An 18,077-nucleotide genomic window follows, 5' to 3' on the forward strand; every position below is an offset into this window, starting at 1 on the left:
CACTTATTTTAACAGTAAAGTGAGTTTATATACTGAAATACAATACTTGGAACTCCGTCTGACCGTTATTATGTTGAATTCGATGCTTTTAAAATTCAATATCTAACCAGTCAGACGAACTTCTAAGCACTGTATTTCACTATATAAACTCACTTTCCTGTCGTGGTCGGAGGTAGAGGGGAAGCTGTCGCCACTAAGGGGCCAACCACCTCATTACCAGGGTCCACAGTGAGTAGCTGAAGCAAGTACTGCATAGTATTCTCACCAACCAGGGACGGTAAAGGATCGGGAAACATTAGCCAGGGACGCAGCCATAATTATCTGAAATGCCAAGCTAGGGACCCAGCAGGGAAGCGGGGGTGACGTTTGAGGAAGATACTACAGTGAGTATTAGAGGCACTGAAAGGATTCAGTGGCAGTGAATCATCTAGTCTAGTAGGAGAGACCAGGAGCTCAGTGTGCTGAAGAACTACATGAAGTGATGGTAGTGAAAGTGACGGGAACTTTGCTACATGGGTGTTTGCTGAATGGGCAAACAGGTGATATTCAGGCCAACATTTTGCTGAAGGGAGGAAACTGAAGCCTAGGCTGTGACATGGAGTATGAGTTCTATTGGTTATGGTATAGCTTTTTGTAAAAAAGTCAGAACTATCCTACGTCTTTGCCTTAAGAGAAATGCATAGTGTTTGCTTTCTTTATTATGGTCAGGACAAAACATTAAATTCATATTTTTTGTAAATATTAATATTGTATAGAAATAATTAGCATTTTAAGTTCAAGCCTTCAGGTAGAGCTTAAATCTCCTTTCCACATGTTTACCTGCTTGTCCTTCCATATTTTATTGTTCAACCCATGATATTACCAGAGCTCAGTAGCTCAAGCTATTCACAGCTGATTGACTCAAAGGAGTGAAAGGAAAAGGGGAGAGTAGATTACTGAAACCCCACCTAAAAAATGTTGCTGAATACTCTCATCCCTCAAGTAAAATGGATGAACTTACAAAGAGAATGATTCCCATGGAGGGGGAATACACATGAGAAGAGGCAAGTGATGTAAGGTTCTACATCAGGGGCATAACTAGAACCTTCACGGTCCAGGTGCAAGTAACCATGAAGGGCCTTCCTAACCCCAGGCTAGGGCCCTTCCCTCCAAGTCCATAGTCCTTCCCTCCAAACCCACTGGTGGAACACCAGGGCCCGATTGTTAGTGCAACATTTACAACCCTGGTAGTTCTGACACTGGTGTCAGTCATTTTTTATTATTGTTATTTAATTTTTTTATTATTTATTTACCTTTTTTTACTATTTTATTTTTCATTACAATTGTTTAGGTTTCTAATTGGGTTTCTGATGTTCCACCTTTTGAGATAGAGAAAGGTGATTGAGGACACATCCCTCCGTCTCCATCTCTGCAGCCTGGATTGACAGGTATAGTTATTGGGCTAGATTCACAAAGACTTACAACGGCGTATCACTAGATACGCCGTCGTAAGTCAGAATCCGCGCCATCGTATCTTTAAGCGTATTCTTAAACTGAGATACGCTTAAATCTTGCTAAGATGCGACCGGCGTAAGTCTCCTACGCCGTCGTATCTTAGCTGCATATTTACGCTGGCCGCTAGGGGCGTGTACGTCGATTTACACCGAGAATATGCAAATGATCAAGATACGCCTATTCATGAACGTACGCACGCCCGTCGCATGTAAGATACGCCGTTTACGTAAGGCGTTTTCAGGCATAAAGATAAACCACCAAAAAGATGGCGCAGCCAATGTTAAGTATGGACGTCGGATCAGCGTCGAATATTCCATGTTTTACGTCGTTTGCGTAAGTCGTCCGTAAATGGGGCTGGGAGTAAATTTTCGTTCACGTCGAAAGCATTGAGTATTTTCGATGTGATACTGAGCATGCGCCGTACGATCGGAGCTTCATTTACATGTATGGTAATGAATCGTGAATTCATTACCATACAAAACGCCCCCTACCTGCCTATTTGAATTAGGCGGGGTTACGCCGGGCCATTTACGCTACGCCAACGTAACTTAGGAGGCAAGTGCTTTGTGAATACAGTACTTGCCTCACTATCTTACGTTGGCGTAGTGCAAAGGGGATACGCTACACTGACCTAAAGAAGCGCCGCTGTACCTGAATCCCCATAGTATGTACAGAGCTTCCCATTCATTCATAAACTGAAGCATAGTAAACACATTTTATTATGCTTCAGTTATGTATTGACACAGTCTTATGGAAAAAAGGCCATGCACTCTTTCCATTCAGAAAAAGAAGCAGTCAATAAATTACATATTTACTAACCCCCTTCCTGTAATAGAATGTATAAATAACTGACTTCATTTTTAAGTAGAAATTACCTTTTCAATATGTGTTTTGACATAATTAGCTTAGCTAACAGTTTGCATAGAGTCACACCCTGCTACTGCTAAGTCATTGTGGTTCAATTCATGGAACAGCCTGATTGTATAAGCAAAGTCATCTTTTAGCCATTGTTAAAACTAAATTCAACTGGTTTAAATCATGATAAGAATATACTGACTTTGTATGATATTTACAGACATATGCAATAATATGCAGCCCCCTATCTTTCTTCTGTATATAAGTCACTCTGAGAGAATACACTTTAGAGATCTAATGAACACTCAAATGCTTCCTTGTGTCTCATTTTGATTTCTCACGGAATTCCGGGGGTTACTGAAATTTATCCTGCATTTACCTGAAGTACACCTGGGTGGCGGTATTACCTACTTCACTTCCCACTCTCCATCCTGACACATCCCACAGCAGCAGCCAGCGGGAGAGGAAAGGGGAAGCAAGCAGAGCTGTGGGGGGAGGGGGAGGGGCAGGAGAGCACACAGGGATAGCAGAAAGAAGAGGAAGCTGTATAGGAGGGGTGGAGGGGGCGGCATATAGGGGAACCAATCTCCTCCATTTTCCCCCTGCAGCTGCTAAATGCCTGCAGGAGGGAGAAGAGAAGCAGACTTTCAGCGGCTGCACAAAGAAAATGGAGGGATTTGGTTTCTCTATATGTGGACCCCGCTCCTATCCAGGTGTACAGGGGAGCTGCATGGGCCCAGTGGGGTATGGGGCTGAGTTACAATAGGGACTCCTGCAACCCTTTAAGTTACTCCCCTGATCGGTGAGGATGGGGGACACCCAGATGGGAACAATCACAAGTGTACATATTCACCAGCACACCATGGATCGACAACTTCCGTCCAAAGCATTATTTTAATGAAAGAGATCACATCACAGAGATAAGTGCAACGTTTCGGAGCCAAGCAGGGCCCCTTCGTCAGGCATGTGATGACGTCACATCTGCAGGATCACAGATTTGTCTTACCTTAAGTCCTGAATTTTACTCTCTGGGTTAATCAGAAAGGAAAGATCAGCAGGCTTCATTTTATCTTCTGAAGAAGACTCTTCATCTTTTCCTTTGTCCTCTCCTGGACAATCTTTACTGGAAATAGTACAATCCCTAAAGCTAAAATACAATAATGAGACAATAATTACCACCAAGAATGTATTACCCCTGACAACAAGAATAACAATGTAACAACCAAACATTTCCCTTCCACATGACAGCCTTCTTTCTGGCTCTACAGTCTCATGCTGGACCTGATGAGGACTTTTCACTGGTGGCTATGAGTGGTCTACTACAGTGGGGTGCAGGGGACAGAGGACACTACAATGCGGTGGAGTGGTGCAGTGGACAGAGGACATTACAGTGGGGGGGGGGTGCAGGGGACAGAGGACATTACAGTGGGGGGGGGGTGCAGGGGATAGTGGAAATTACAGTGGGGGGTGCAGGGGACAGAGGACATTACAGTGGGGGGGGGTGCAGGGGACATTACAGTGGGGGGTGTAGGGGACAGGGGACATTACAGTGGGGGGTGCAGGGGATATAGGGCACTACAGTGGGGGTTGCTGGGGACAGAGGATACTACAGTGGAGGGGTGCATTGCTGGGCACTGGTGAGGCTGCATTGATGGGCACAGCTGAGCCCTGCATTCTTTATTTAGCACACTCCTGAGCCCTGGTGCTCTCTGGGGACCCTGATGTAATGAGGGGGCTCTCTGGGGACCCCTATGTAATAAGGGGGGCTCTGTGGACCGTGATATAAGTAGGGAGGCTCTCTGGGGACCCATATGTAAGGAGGGGGCTCTCTGGGGACCCTGATGTAAGAAAGGGGCTCTCTGGGGACCCTGATGTAAGTAGGGAGGCTCTCTGGGGACCCTGATGTAAGGAGGGGGCTCTCTGGGGACCCGTATGTAAGAAAGGGGCTCTCTGGGGACCCTTATGTAAGTAGGGAGGCTCTCTGGGGACACCGATGTAAGAAAGGGGGTCTCTGGGGCCCCTGATGTAAGTAGGGAGGCTCTCTGGGGACCCTGATGTAAGGAGGGGGCTCTTGGAACCCTGATGTAAGAGGGGGGCTCTCTGGTAACCCTGATGTAAGAGGGGATTCACACTCAGATATGTAACAATATCTCAATATTTTTTCTATATAACAGCCCTCAAAATTTCAACTCGCCTGCTCGCATTTGGCAAGTTGAAATAAGTTGAGGGCGAGCATAGAGCAGGGTTGCCAACTGTCTGTTACGGACGACTGCTACCCATAAAATATATGGCCGCAGGCAGGTTTTTATAACTGTGCAAGCACAGTGCTGAGACCGGCCCAGGCTCAGGCAGGGGGCAGACAGCCGGGCGTATAGTTGGTGACATCACAGCCGCGCCGCCTTTTATGAATTACAGGCGGTGGCCTCGCATTAGGAGGTATCGCATTAGTTCCAGCTGCCACCTCAGAGCCCTGGATGGTGTGTCCGGAGGAGGCCGAGTACAGGAGAGGCGGGGAGCAGAGACCGGGTGGGGATGGTGCAGTTTTCCTCCCCACTAGAAGGTAAGACCAGCTGGGGAGAGGGAGGAATGCAAGTCCCAGACAGCAATGCATGCAGAGCCGTGCTAAGGCATGGTGGGAATTGAAGCTCACTACTAATAAAGAATGCCTCGGCGTAAAGGGAACCTAGGCAGAGGGGCCGCATGACTGGGGGAACACTGAGTACGTTGCTCCAGGAAGAGGATGTGAGGTGGGACAGCATTTGCTAAGGGGTGGGGCTGGCTACACGAGGCAGCTCTCTATAAGTGAAGAGGGGGCGGAGCTAGGCATTTGGCGCCAAAGACAGGAAGGGGTAACACACAGATTGTTTTTCTCTGTGCTGTTACCTCTTCAATGGATCATTTAAATGGCCTGCTCGAGCAGCTGCGGTCTGCAGCGCTGGAACATGGGCCTCAATGGTATGCTGAGCAGCTGGCTGGATTGCTGCCTGGTGCGGGAGCAGGTACATCCAGCGCCCCCCGCCGCATGCGGCGGTCCCCTCCGCCGGTCCGGTACAGCCCTGAGGGCCCCTCCAGCGGCGATCGGCGGGGTGGGAGCCCGGGATCAGACCCTAAGGGATCGAGGAAGAGGCCGACTGAGGCCGCTAGCGGGGCCAGTGGGAGGATGCCCGGGACTAAGAGGGCTATGGCGCGGAGGGTGGAATCTCCCTCTAGGCTTGCCACGGGGGTCACGGATGGCAAGCTCATCTGCCCAGCATGGGGCTACCCGACACGGGAGGGCTGCAGGAGTGGCTGGGGGCTCTGTGACCAGGACGGCCGTGGCCAGTGTGGGAGGAAGCGGAGGTCCAGGGGGGTCGGATGGCGTCGGTTCTGGAGCGGTCGCTGCTGGCGTGCAGGGGGCCCTGCAGGGGAGAGCTGAAGGCATCGTGCGGCCTGGGCCTGGAGGTCCTGGGTCTTCATCTGATGGTGGCCTTGATCGGGCAACCAGCGTCCCCTGTGGTACAGGGGGACCTACGATCGGAAGGAGAGCTGTCTGATTCAGACTCGGACGGTCCAGGAGCGGTGGCGGGCCCGTCGGGCCTTCAACGTGGACCCGGAGTGACGGCTGGTCGGTCGGTTTCCCCTGGGCAGCCCGGTAAGTCACCTTTGGTCATTTCTGCTGTTCTGCACTGCTGTCAATCACAGCGGATGACGCGGCGCGCCAGGGGAGGGGCCGAGTGATACAGTCGGCGGCTATGGACACCGCTGTATCACGGGAGCACGCTCTCAAAAGCTTTCCACCATGCGAGGGAGCTTGCATGAACGTGGAAAGCTTTTGCAAGGAAGAGCCGAGACAGCCGCCGAGGGACCCCAGAAGACAGGATTCGGGGCCACTCTGTGCAAAACGAGCTGCACAGTGAAGGTAAGTATAACATATTTGTCATTTAAACAAAAAATCTGCCTTTAGTGTTCTTTTAATTAATGTCAGAGTGTAAAGAAGTTCTTTAATGAGGAAATTAAGTTTAATATTGCCTGTAAATGTTTATTAATATTTTAGCCACTAAAACAACTGAAAATGTGTTATTATATGTCATTCAAAGCACAAACATGGGATCAGAGCAAAGTTTTAAGAGAAAATTATTGATTAAGATTGTGTAAAGAACTGTATAAAATTCAGATAATGGTAAACAACATGGTATTTAGTATTTAACAGAAAATCCTATAGATTTGGTTGCAAGAATTAATAATAAGTTGAGGATTGAGCAATTTTTTACAAAAGATTCTAAACTAGAATTTGGTTGTTAAATTAAGGTAGTAGATTGTTCTAATTTACTTAAGGTTCCCCAGGAAAAATGTTAAAATATTAAAATATGAAAGTTATGTCCAATCTAATTTTTTTTTATAAAAATAGTAAAACCAAAACAAAAAACAAACAAGTGTTAAAAGTCTTTGTAATCTGATATTAATGATAAAAGTGGAGATTTTGGTTGGGAAGAGGAGTATCTCGTGAAAATGGCCAATTCACAGTTCATTAGGCTGGAACTAGTCTGTGAATTTCACGAGATTGTCCACTAAACTATCTTTTGTCGCTGCTGTAGTCAAGAAATGCCATATTATAATGTAATGTACATGATTTTTGGCAGATGTACAAACCAAATATGTTAAAACATTTTTGAAAAAGGTTAAAAATGAGAAAACCGATAAGATTTGATTGCTAGCAGATCTTACAGTGTGTGGCTAGCTACATATTTGGAACATCGGTTCTAAGCAGTAAGCAAACAGATGTTTTCCTTTTGAGGTCATTAAGGAAATGCTTCTCTCTTAGCAGTAGAGATGCAGATAAGGTTACACGCTGTGGTAAATTACCCTTCTGTGAGTTTGTTGAAAGTAATGGGTTTAAAACATTTTTGAGCCTAAATATCTTTCCTTGAGAGTTCATTGAGATTTTTGAAGGCAAAAATATCTGTCTGAGTGAATATTAAGTGAACTATAAAGGTTTATTATAGGGCAAATCTTTCTTTAATAAGAGGTAATTTGTACACAATCATTTGAAGATCTAAAAGAAAGCCCTTATTAATTTAGTCGTTTTTGTTTGATATAGAGATCTTTCTTTTTTTCTCTCTCTTTCCTTCTCTCTTTCTTCTCTCTTTCTTTCTCTCGCTCTCTCTCTCTCTCTTGTATTTTAATGAAATGAGGTGTCAATCTGCATAGCTTTGACTAAGCTTTGTCTAGTGACAACTGGATGATAAAAAGAAAGGTCGGTTAATATAGTGAAATTATAGATACAATATGAACAGATGATGCAGTATGATAGAGCCACAGTTATGAATCAAAAAGTCACTTTCCAGGCTTTGGATTGACGGATGTATTAATCAGGAAGGAATATTGTGCTTTTGTAGATGGATCCCTATATAGGCACAATGGAACTTTCTGTATGTCTGCCTACACTGAAAAATGACCTTAAGACTTATGTTTGTTTAACCACTTGCCCACCAGGTAAATTCTGGCACTTCTCTCCTTCATGTGAAAATCACAATTTTTTTGCTAGAAAATTAATCAGAACCCCCAAACATTATATATTTTTTTTTAGCAGACATCCTAGGGAATAAAATGGCAGTCATTGCAATACTTTTTGTCACACCGTATTTGCGCAGCGGTCTTACAAGCGCACTTTTTTTGGATAAAAATCACTTTTTTGAATTAAAAAATAAGACACCAATACATTTTGCCCAATTTTTTTATATATTGTGAAAGATAATGTTACGCCGAGTAAAATGATACCCAACATGTCACGCTTAAAAATTGCGCCCGCTCGTGTCATGGCGTCAAACTTTTACCCTTAAAAATCTCGATAGGCGACGTTTAAAAAATTCTACAGGTTGCATTTTTTGAGTTGCAGAGTAGGTCTAGGGCTAGAATTATTGCTCTCACTCTAACGATCGCGGCGATACCTCACTTGTGTGGTTTGAATACCGTTTTCATATGCGGGCACTACTCGCGTATGCGTTTGCTTCTGCGCGCGAGCTCGTCGGGACGGGGCGCTTTAAAAAATTTTTTTTTGGTTTTCTTATTTATTTTTATTTAGTTTTATAATTTTTTACACTGAAAAAAAAAAAAAAAAATTGATCACTTTTATTCCTATTACAAGGAATGTAAACATCCCTTGTAATAGAAAAAAGCATGACAGGTCCTCTTAAATATGAGATCTGGGGTCAAAAAGACCTCAGATCTCATAATTAGACTTAAATGCAAAAAAAAAAATTAAAAAAAAAAAATGTCATTTTTTCAAATGACAAAAAAAAAAATGTTTCTTTAAGAGGCTGGGCGGGACTGACGTTTTGACGTCACTTCCGCCCAGCAGAGCTAGGAGGACGGGTGAAGGAGATTTCTCCTTCAGTCCCGTCCCCGCTCAGCTGCCGGACACATCGGATCCCCTCCGCCGCTACCGACGGCTCCGGTAAGCGGCGGAGGGCGCGGGAGAGCGGCGGGAGGGGGGGGGGCCCCTCTCCCGCCACCGATAACGGCGATCTCGTGGCGAATCCGCCGCGGAGACCGCCGTTATCGTGTACACCACCGCCCCCTGAAAAGATGAATATCTCGGTTGTGGCAGCAGCTGCTGCCGTTATCGAGATATTCAACTTTAAAAAGGAGGACGTCTTTTTGACATGGGGCGGTGGTCAAGAGGTTAAACAGTCATGGTGTGACAAGAGCACATGTGGTTCAGTTGATCAATACTGTATGATTGGTTCTGAAAACTAGTGTAATTCAATATGAATAAGTTTCTTTAGGAAATAAAATATTTAGGAAAAGGCCCAATATAAAATTAATGTTCTTCTGCAAAATTAAAATGCTTATGATTGAAAGTATAGTGAATGAATGAATGAATGAATGACTTGTATAGCGCAACGCATGCGAACTGAATCGCCTCTGGGCGCTTTTTCCAGCCAGTATCTACTTGGCTGGTGCGGTCATTTTTACCCCGTAGGATCATGACACGCTAGGGACACACAGTCATACAGACATATATACATATATACTGGGACAATTTGGACGAGATCCAATTTACCTACCAGCATGTCTTTGGAGTGTGGGAGGAAACCGGAGTACCCGGAGGAAACCCACGCAGACACAGGGAGAACATGCAAACTCCAGGCAGATGGTGTCGTGGTTGGGATTCGAACCAGCGAACCTTTTGCTGCTAGGCGAAAGTGCTACTCACTGCACCACTGTGCCGCCCTCTAGTAGTAAGAAGTAGTAAGAAGGAAAATACAGTAATTTGGTGAAACTGATGCTTTTATGAAATTTGATTCAGTAATGGGATAAAGAGGGTTCCAATGGGAATGTAGATTGGATTGATTATATTTGTTATGGTCAACAGAGGTTCGTTAACTGTAAACAGGGATGCACTCCAGGGTATAGCTGAACAACTAGAGGCCACTTCACAAATGACTTTGTTAAAATCATATGGCCCTAGGTATCATTTTAGCTAACAAGGGGGTGTGATAAAATAGTAATTTTAAGGGGGGGACTGTGATGGAAGTGAAATAAAATGAATATTTTATTCTATGCTATTTTGTGTTATGATTACTTTCCTCCTGAGCTACTCAAATGTTACATATGTATGTGTGAAAATATACCACAGTGCTGTTACTTTCCTTTAAGAGACATTATAGGGTTAAAGGAACCTTCAGGAAGTAATTAAGTGAAGACGGCTGTTATCCCTCCCTCCTACTGCACTCCTAAACTCCCTCCTTCCAGGCCAATCCCATTGAGTGAAGAAGATGGCCTCCATCAGGGGTGATGAAGGGGGCGTGGCCTGACGCGCGATGTGAATGGCCGCATAGTGAGTGAGCTCCTCTCTCCCCACAGCTTTCATAGCCAGACACTGACCCCGCTCTGATTCAGCCTGGATCCGACTCACGCCGCAAAACTGCTCAGCAAAAATTATCGGTTAGCGCTCGGTATACCCGTGACGTGTGTGGCCACATAGTCCGCTCCCCCCGCTTCCCTCGTAGTTTATACAGCCAGACCCCGCTCTGATCCAGCTTTGATTCAGCCCGGGTACAGACTCACACCGCTCAGCAAAGCTACCAGTGAGCGCTCAGTATACCCGCCAGCTGAACGGCAGCAGCATAGGCTCTCCCCTATCTCATAGGCTCTCCCTGTAGCCTCCACGCTGCCTCCCCATTGTCCTCTTGTAAAAGCAATACTCCGATCCTCTGATCCTTCCTGGAGCTTGAACTATAACATGGGTAAAATCAATCTACAGCCACCCACTTTACCTGTCACTCACTCCTCTTCAGTCCCGCGATCCCAGAACATCCCTGACCTATTTAGGTCTCGCTCAGCAGTCCGTAACACAGGCAACTTATGCACCCCAGGCATGGCAAGCATCTCAGGAATCTCAGGCATCCCAGGCACTTCAGACAGCACAGATGGCACAGATACTTCCAAGATGGCGCTGGATAATCTTGAGCAGGAGCTCGAGGACTCGCAAGCACCTCTGGAGGACACGGTGAGACATTGCACCCCTTCTGATCATTTGTTAACCTATGCTGATATGGCAGTTTTTGTGGATTACATTAATCATAATTTAGCTTCCGCTATCACGGAGCTGAAAACTGATATGCTGGTGCTGAATGAGATGGCTCACACTGCTGAATGCCTAGGTCAAAAAAGAGACACTGCAATCTCCAGATTGGAGTCAGTTTCCAATGCACAATTAATTGCCGTAAACCGTCATCTGGAAGATTTGGAAAACAGGGGGAGGAGGCACAACATCAGGGTGAGGGGGTACCTGAATCAGTTACACCTGAGCAAATTGTCACCACCTTGTCCTCCATTTTTAATAACTTATTGGAGAAACCAGCGGATACTTTGATTGATTTTGACAGAGCCCATCGGGCACTTCGCCCACGTCCGAGCGAATTAGCTCCATCAAGGGACATTATTTGCTGTATTCCAAATTATAAGCTTAAAGAGGACATTCTGGCACATGCTCGTCAAAATGAGTCGATTCTTTTTTGTGACCAAAAGATCTCTTTATTTCAAGATCTTTTGCCTATTACCTTAGGTAATCGTAGGGCTTTGCGCCCTTTACTTGAAGTACTTAGAGAACATAATCTCACTTATAGATGGAAGTTCACTTTTGCTCTCTCGGTCACTCTGGAGGGAGTCCCACATACTCTTAAGACCCCAGATGACTTACCGTCATTCTGTGATGCTCTCCACTTACCGTTGGTGGAGCTACCTGATTGGTATAGGGAATTTAGGTTCCCTGTGGGCCACCCTAGCCCTAGCCCTAGTCCACCGGCTTCACACCAATCAATCTTGACTAAGCAAGTAATGAGGAAGGGGAAATATCAAAAACAACAGGGTATGGACCCCGAAAGACCTTCCCAGATGACCAGGAACGCGAGGGCTAGAGAATACACCTGAATACACCTGAATAAGGAAAAGGGAAAGAAAAGACAGAAAGAGAAGAAAGAGAAAGAAATGTGATTTTTTTTGTTGTTGTTTGTTTTTTGCAACTGCCACCCTTATTTGGGGGGGTTGGGTTTTTTTTTTTTTTTAACTATGTTCGGGCAATTGAATGAATGCGGCTCGTTATATGGACCATCCCCATCTACTGCGTATGGAATGACGGTTCGCTGTAGCTATATTGGATGGGGTTTATTTTTTTTTTCTTCTCTTTTTTTTTGTGGCGGAGTCATTTTTTTGGATCTATGTATGTTGCTATTTTCATAGGGGTCCGTGTTTTTTGGTATGTCTTGTTTTCTTTTAATACAATATGCTTCTTGTAAGCTGCGGGCGGGAGTAGTTGTTTTTCTGTTATTTTGACCTAAAATAAATGTGCTTTTGTGTTTATTCAGGAGACCCACTTCAAATCTTCGTCTGTACCTAGACTATTCAATAGACACTTCCCAGAGGTGTGCCATGCGCCAAACTCTGAATATAAGTCCAAGGGAGTGTCTATTTTGTTGCACAAACATGCAAACTTTAAAGTGTCCCAGCAATACTCGGACCCTAAGGCCCCGTACAGACGACCGAACATGTCTGCTGAAACTGGTCCACGAACCAGTTTCAGCATACATGTTCGGTCGTGTGTAGGCCCGAGCGGGCAGGATTCCAGCAAACATTTGCCCGCCGGGCCTTTTCCCAGCAGACAAATATTCCTGGACTTGTTTTAAAACAGCCCGCTGGAATCCTGTCCCCTCGGACATGTTCGTTCGTCTGTACAGACCTACCGTACATGTCCGAGCGCCCGCCATCCCTCGCATGCGTCGAATGACTTCGACGCATGCGTGGAAGCATTTAACTGGCAGGCCTGCCCACGTCGCCGCGTCATCGTCGCGGCGACGGTGCGGACACGCCCCGCGTATTGTTTACACGCGGATTTCTGTATGATGGTGAGTACAACCACCATACAGAAATCCCCGGGCAGACATGTACGGTGAAAACGGTCCGACGGACCGGTTTCATCGTACATGTTTGCTCGTCAGTACCCGGCATAAGGGACGTTATCTATTCCTTAAGGGAATGTGGCATAATAGAGATTTCACCCTGGCAAATGTGTATTTTCCAAACTCAGGCCATCTGGCTTTCTGTTGTCATCTTATAGACGAATTAAAGGGCTTTGCCGCTGGCTGTATTATCCTGGGTGGGGACTTTAATATTCCTTTGTCACCTTTACAGGATACCTCCAATGGTAGGTCTAGTATTTCATACTCTATTATGCAGAAAATTAAATCCCAGCTGAATTCCTTGGCCTTGGTGGATGCTTGGCGCCTGGTATATCCGATGGACAGGGATTATACATATTATTCTTCTTTGCATAAAAAGCATTCCCGTATTGACTATGTGTTTATCTCACAGCTCAATCTACCTTTGCTCCAGGCTGCCAATATAGGCATACAATCCTTTTCGGATCATTGTCCGGTATCAATTTCCCTTTCACAATTAGACAGGCCCTTGAGATCATGCAGCTGGCGGTTGAATTCTACATTATTGACTGACCCCTCCACCTGCCAACAAGTTCTAGAGGCGCTCAAACTATATTTCCAGCTTAATGTTACAGAGGACATGTCACCCCTGACGATCTGGGAGGCCCATAAGTGCATCCTATGTGGCGAACTGATTCATTTGGGCTCCTTTAAAAAAAAAGAAGCTGAGAAAGTTACCTCGGCATTGGCAAAGAAAATAGCATCTTTAGAAAGCCACCACAAACAGTCACATATGGAGGCCCTCTTACCGGAACTTTTCAAGACGCAGGAAAAACTTTACATAATCTTAAAGCAAAACGTATTCTCTATTTTAAGAAAGGCTTCTACTATGAACATGGGGATAAATGTGGCAATTTTTTGGCAAAAGTCCTTAAGACAATTTCTCATGCACATTCCATTCTTTCCATTAAAACTTCTAAGGGCCAACTTATACAAAAAACGGACCAGATTGCGTCACAATTTCACGCTTTCTATTCCAAGTTTATAACCTTCCTTTGGCACACAAGTCCCCCGGAGCTTCTGGGAAATAGAGAATCAGTTTTGCGAGCATATATTATGAAGAGTGGCATGCCCACTTTATCGTCGGCTGAGAGTGAATCTTTGGAATCATCGATTTCAGAGGAAGAACTCCTCGCGGCAATAAGACTTTAAAACCGGGTAAGAGCCCAGGCCCAGATGGGTTTACGGCCCATTACTATAAAACTTTTATAGATATCTTGAAAGCTCCCCTACTCCGGGCCCTTGAATATATCCGAACGTCACCATCGGCCTCGTGTTCCTTTACGACGGCTTATGTAACCTTAATTCCTAAACCAGCTAAGGACCCCCTGGATTGTACAAGATATAGGCCAATTTCATTGTTGAACTTGGATCTAAAAATACTGGCGAAATTACTGGCCTCTAGATTGACATCTTTTCTCCCAAGACTTATAGGACCAGAACAAGTGGGGTTTATGCCGGGGAGGGAAGCTCGGGATAATGTCATAAAAGCCCTTAATTTGGTGCATAATGCACACTCCCAGACCAATCGATGCCCCTTTTAATGATACACTGTGCAGAGGCTAATACTCTAAAATCTTTTGACTCTCTAAAACGAGTACTGAACACTCAGAGCCCTCTTTCATTTTGAACATACCGCCAGCTGCATATTATATACAGGTTCCCCAGACTAAAAAAATGTTTTTTAGACCATTGACTCCTTTTGAACAAATGTGCCGGGCAGTAGCTCCGGTCTCTAGATCTACTTCTCTCATGTACTCCTGGCTTCAACTCGAGGGGGGGGGGGCAGTCTCTGGAATACGAGCACAATGGGAAAAGGCGATCAAAACAAGCTTTACTGATAAGCAATGGAAACCGGCCAGTATCTTTGCTCATAAGTGTTCTATTGGTACGAGATTGCAGGAAATGTCTTAATAACTTTTAACACAATGGTATGCCACTCCGGATAAAATAAAAAAATGGTATCCGTTGACCTCAGACTTATGCTGGAGATGTGAACAAGCCAAGGGTACCATAGTTCATATTTGGTGGGAGTGTTCTCGTCTGAGACCCTTTTGGGATAAGATATGCAAATTGATCAAAGCCATTACAGATACCACAATCTATCTTACACATGCACAGGGCCGGACTTACCATTGGCCTTGACTGGGCTCAAGCCCAGGGGCCCCACCCAATAGGGGGCCCCCTTTAAAAAAAAAAAAAAAAAAAAATTTTTTTTTTTTTTTTTTTTTTAGGGGTCCTGAGGTCCCCAGGGGCCCCGAGGCCCCCAGGGCCCCGGACGGCAACCCCCCTTTTTTTTATTTATTTTTTGTAAAAAAATATTTTTTTTTATATATTTTTTATTTTTATATATATAATATTATATATATATATATATATATTTTATTATTATTATTAAAGGGCCCAGGGGTCTCCAGGGCCCCGGATGGCAACCCCCCTTTTTTTTATTTATTTTTTGTAAAAAAATGTTTTTTGTATATATTTTTTATTTTTATATATATAATATATATATATGTATATATATGTATATATATATATATATATATATATATATATATATATATATTTTATTATTATTATTAAAGGGCCCAGGGGTCTCCAGGGCCCCCGGATGGCAACCCACCTTTTTTATTTTTTTATAAAAAAAAATTACATTTTTTTTTATATATATATATATATATTTTTTTTTTTATTAAAGGGCTCAGAGGTCCCCAGGGCCCCATGTGGCAACCCCCCCCCTTTTTTATTTTTTTTATAAATGTTTATTTTTTTATTTTTTATTAAAAGGCCCAGAGGTTCCCAGGGGCCCAGAGGTCCCCAGGGCCCCCGGGTTTGGCAACCTCCCTTTTTTTATGTATTTTTTATAAATGTTTTTTTTTTTATTATTAAAGGGCCCAGAGGTTTATTTTTTCTTTTTATTAAAAGGCCCAGAGGTCCCCAGGGCCCCGGATGGCTACATATATTTATATATATTTGTTTTCTTCTTTATTTCTTCTTTTTTTTGTAAAGGCCCCCCCGCTTCTCAATTTGCGGCAGCCCCCACGCTTCTCAATTTCAGGCGGCAGCACCCCCACCCCCCCTAGGTTCTCTGCTTCAGGGGGCCCATGCCTTAAGCTGTGCAAGGGGCCCCAAAATTCCTGATGGCGGCCCTGCGCATACCTCCCAACACGCACGGATTCTGTGGGACTTTCCCGCACAGACAGCTTCTTCCCGTAGTCCGGCAAAAGGGTTAATTTTCCCGCACTGCAAGAGGAGGCAGCACGGAAGCAGGAGGAACCGGAGTGGTGTGTGGAGGACTGTGGCTGCTGAAGGGAAGATAGCCGAGAGCCGGGCTAATGACAGTCTGTGGCCCCGGCTGTTGGCACAGGTGAGAGGCACTCCCCCCCTCAACAACTTCAATTCGCCCCCCCCCCCCCCCGCTCAACAACTTCGATCCCCCCCAATTCTCGGCTTCAGGGGGCCCCTTCAACACTCAAGCCCAGGGGCCCCCACCACCCTAAGTCCTGCCCTGCCTGCATGTTGCCTACTCCATATCGCGGATTGCTCTATGCAGCATTACAAAAAATCATTGACGCAACATCTGCTGAATGCAGCGAAAGTCTTGATTCCCAGGCACTGGAAATCGAAGGATGTTCCTTCTATCCCGGAATGGTTCAGCTCCATAGGGAACATTTATCAAATGGAGGAAACAGTAGCCATTGCCAGGGAATCGTCGAAAAAATTCAATCAGACATAGTTACCTTGGGTGGCGTTTAGGCATTCTGATCAGTACTCACAATTAGACCTGGGATAGATTGATGTTCTGGCTTTGATCTTTTCTCTTTCAAGCACTCTGACATGTTGAGACCCTAGATAGTTCATTTGTTACAGTGCTCTTTTGGTTGCGTGTCTGTGCCTATATTAGAGATATTCTTTTTTCGCGCCTTTCTTAGAGGAATGTAGTCTTTTGTCTTTTTTTTTTTCCTCTCCCCCTCCTCGTTTTTTCCCCTTCCCCCCCAGTTCTAGCTAGTATTGGGTAATATCCTAGGTTGTGATGTTTCCCTCTGCTTTCTTTTGATGTAAAAGCTGCTTACTTTTAGAGTATGTATTGATTTGTTCTGATTATGTGCTAATGTGTGGTACTCATATTCAATTATGATAAAAAAAAAAAAGAAGATGGCCCCCAAAGACTTTGAAACATGTGCCATGAAGCGCTCCATACCATATATGGACTTGCAAGAAGAATGTGTGCAGTACAGACGTCACAGGGGCGTGTAATAAGAAACCACCATGTATAGACTGACCTATCAAATGTGCTTATGTTTGTGATCTCATGTTGTTAATAAAGGAGCCGCACAGACTCCACCTCTTCCTCTTGAGGTTGGACGCTGGAAAGGTGTAGATTTTTTCTCTCTAGTCTGCATGTTTCACTATTATGATTTGGGTCGAACGGCAGAAATGGGGTTCGCCCTGAGGTTGTATCAGGGGTCAATCATTATCACACTGAGCGGAGGAATCTCCATACACTGAGCGGAGATATTCTCCATACACTGAGCGGAGGAATCTCCATACACTGAGCGGAGATATTCTCCATACACTGAGCGGAGATATTCTCCATACACTGAGCGGAGATATTCTCCATACACTGAGCGGAGGAATCTCCATACACTGAGCGGAGATATTCTCCATACAATGTGCACACATCTCACATTATTCCCTCTTCTGCTCCAATCTTCTTATCCTATAGTGTTTTTGATTTGGCAAAATGTTCTTTATATCTTCTGGTCAAAAGTCCTTAAAGGAGTTGTAAAGGAAACATTTTTTTGCTGAAATGACTGTTTACAGGGTATAGAGACATAATAGTTAACTGATTCCTTTTAAAAATGATTAAAAATCGATAAATATTAATCATATAATGTACCTGCAGTTTCGTTTTTGCATGTTGTTTCCTGCTTCTGTGATGTACAGAGCCACAGAGCCAATACAGGGCAGTGATGGTTTGGAAAACTAAACTGATTGGTGCTGTGGGGTTTTAGACACACAGTAATCACACCTCCTTGAAGTTAGTGACCACAGAGAGAAAGCTCCCAGCACTGCGGTTATCAGGAAACAGACAACCAGGAAGTGTGGAGATCAGAGAAGAATTACAGCAACTTGAGAGCAAAAACGAACAATGAGGACATGAAAACAGCACTGCATGCATTAAGGTAAAGGAAGCTATTAACCACTTAAGCCATAGGCAGCTAAATGCCCAGGCCAGGTTTCGCGATT

General features: G+C 44.7%; 1 protein-coding gene across 1 annotated transcript in view; it reads right to left on the reverse strand.

Moving 5' to 3' along the window:
* Positions 1-18,077, reverse strand: part of LOC120921734 (NACHT, LRR and PYD domains-containing protein 3-like) — a 49,396-nt gene that overhangs the window by 20,894 nt on the left and 10,425 nt on the right. The window contains exon 4 of the mRNA XM_040334268.1: positions 3,356-3,496. Coding sequence (XP_040190202.1) covers positions 3,356-3,496 — 141 coding nt within the window. The remainder of the gene's footprint in view (positions 1-3,355; positions 3,497-18,077) is intronic.

This window comes from Rana temporaria (genome assembly GCF_905171775.1).
Source record: "Rana temporaria chromosome 4 unlocalized genomic scaffold, aRanTem1.1 chr4a, whole genome shotgun sequence".
Classification (NCBI taxonomy): domain Eukaryota; kingdom Metazoa; phylum Chordata; class Amphibia; order Anura; family Ranidae; genus Rana; species Rana temporaria.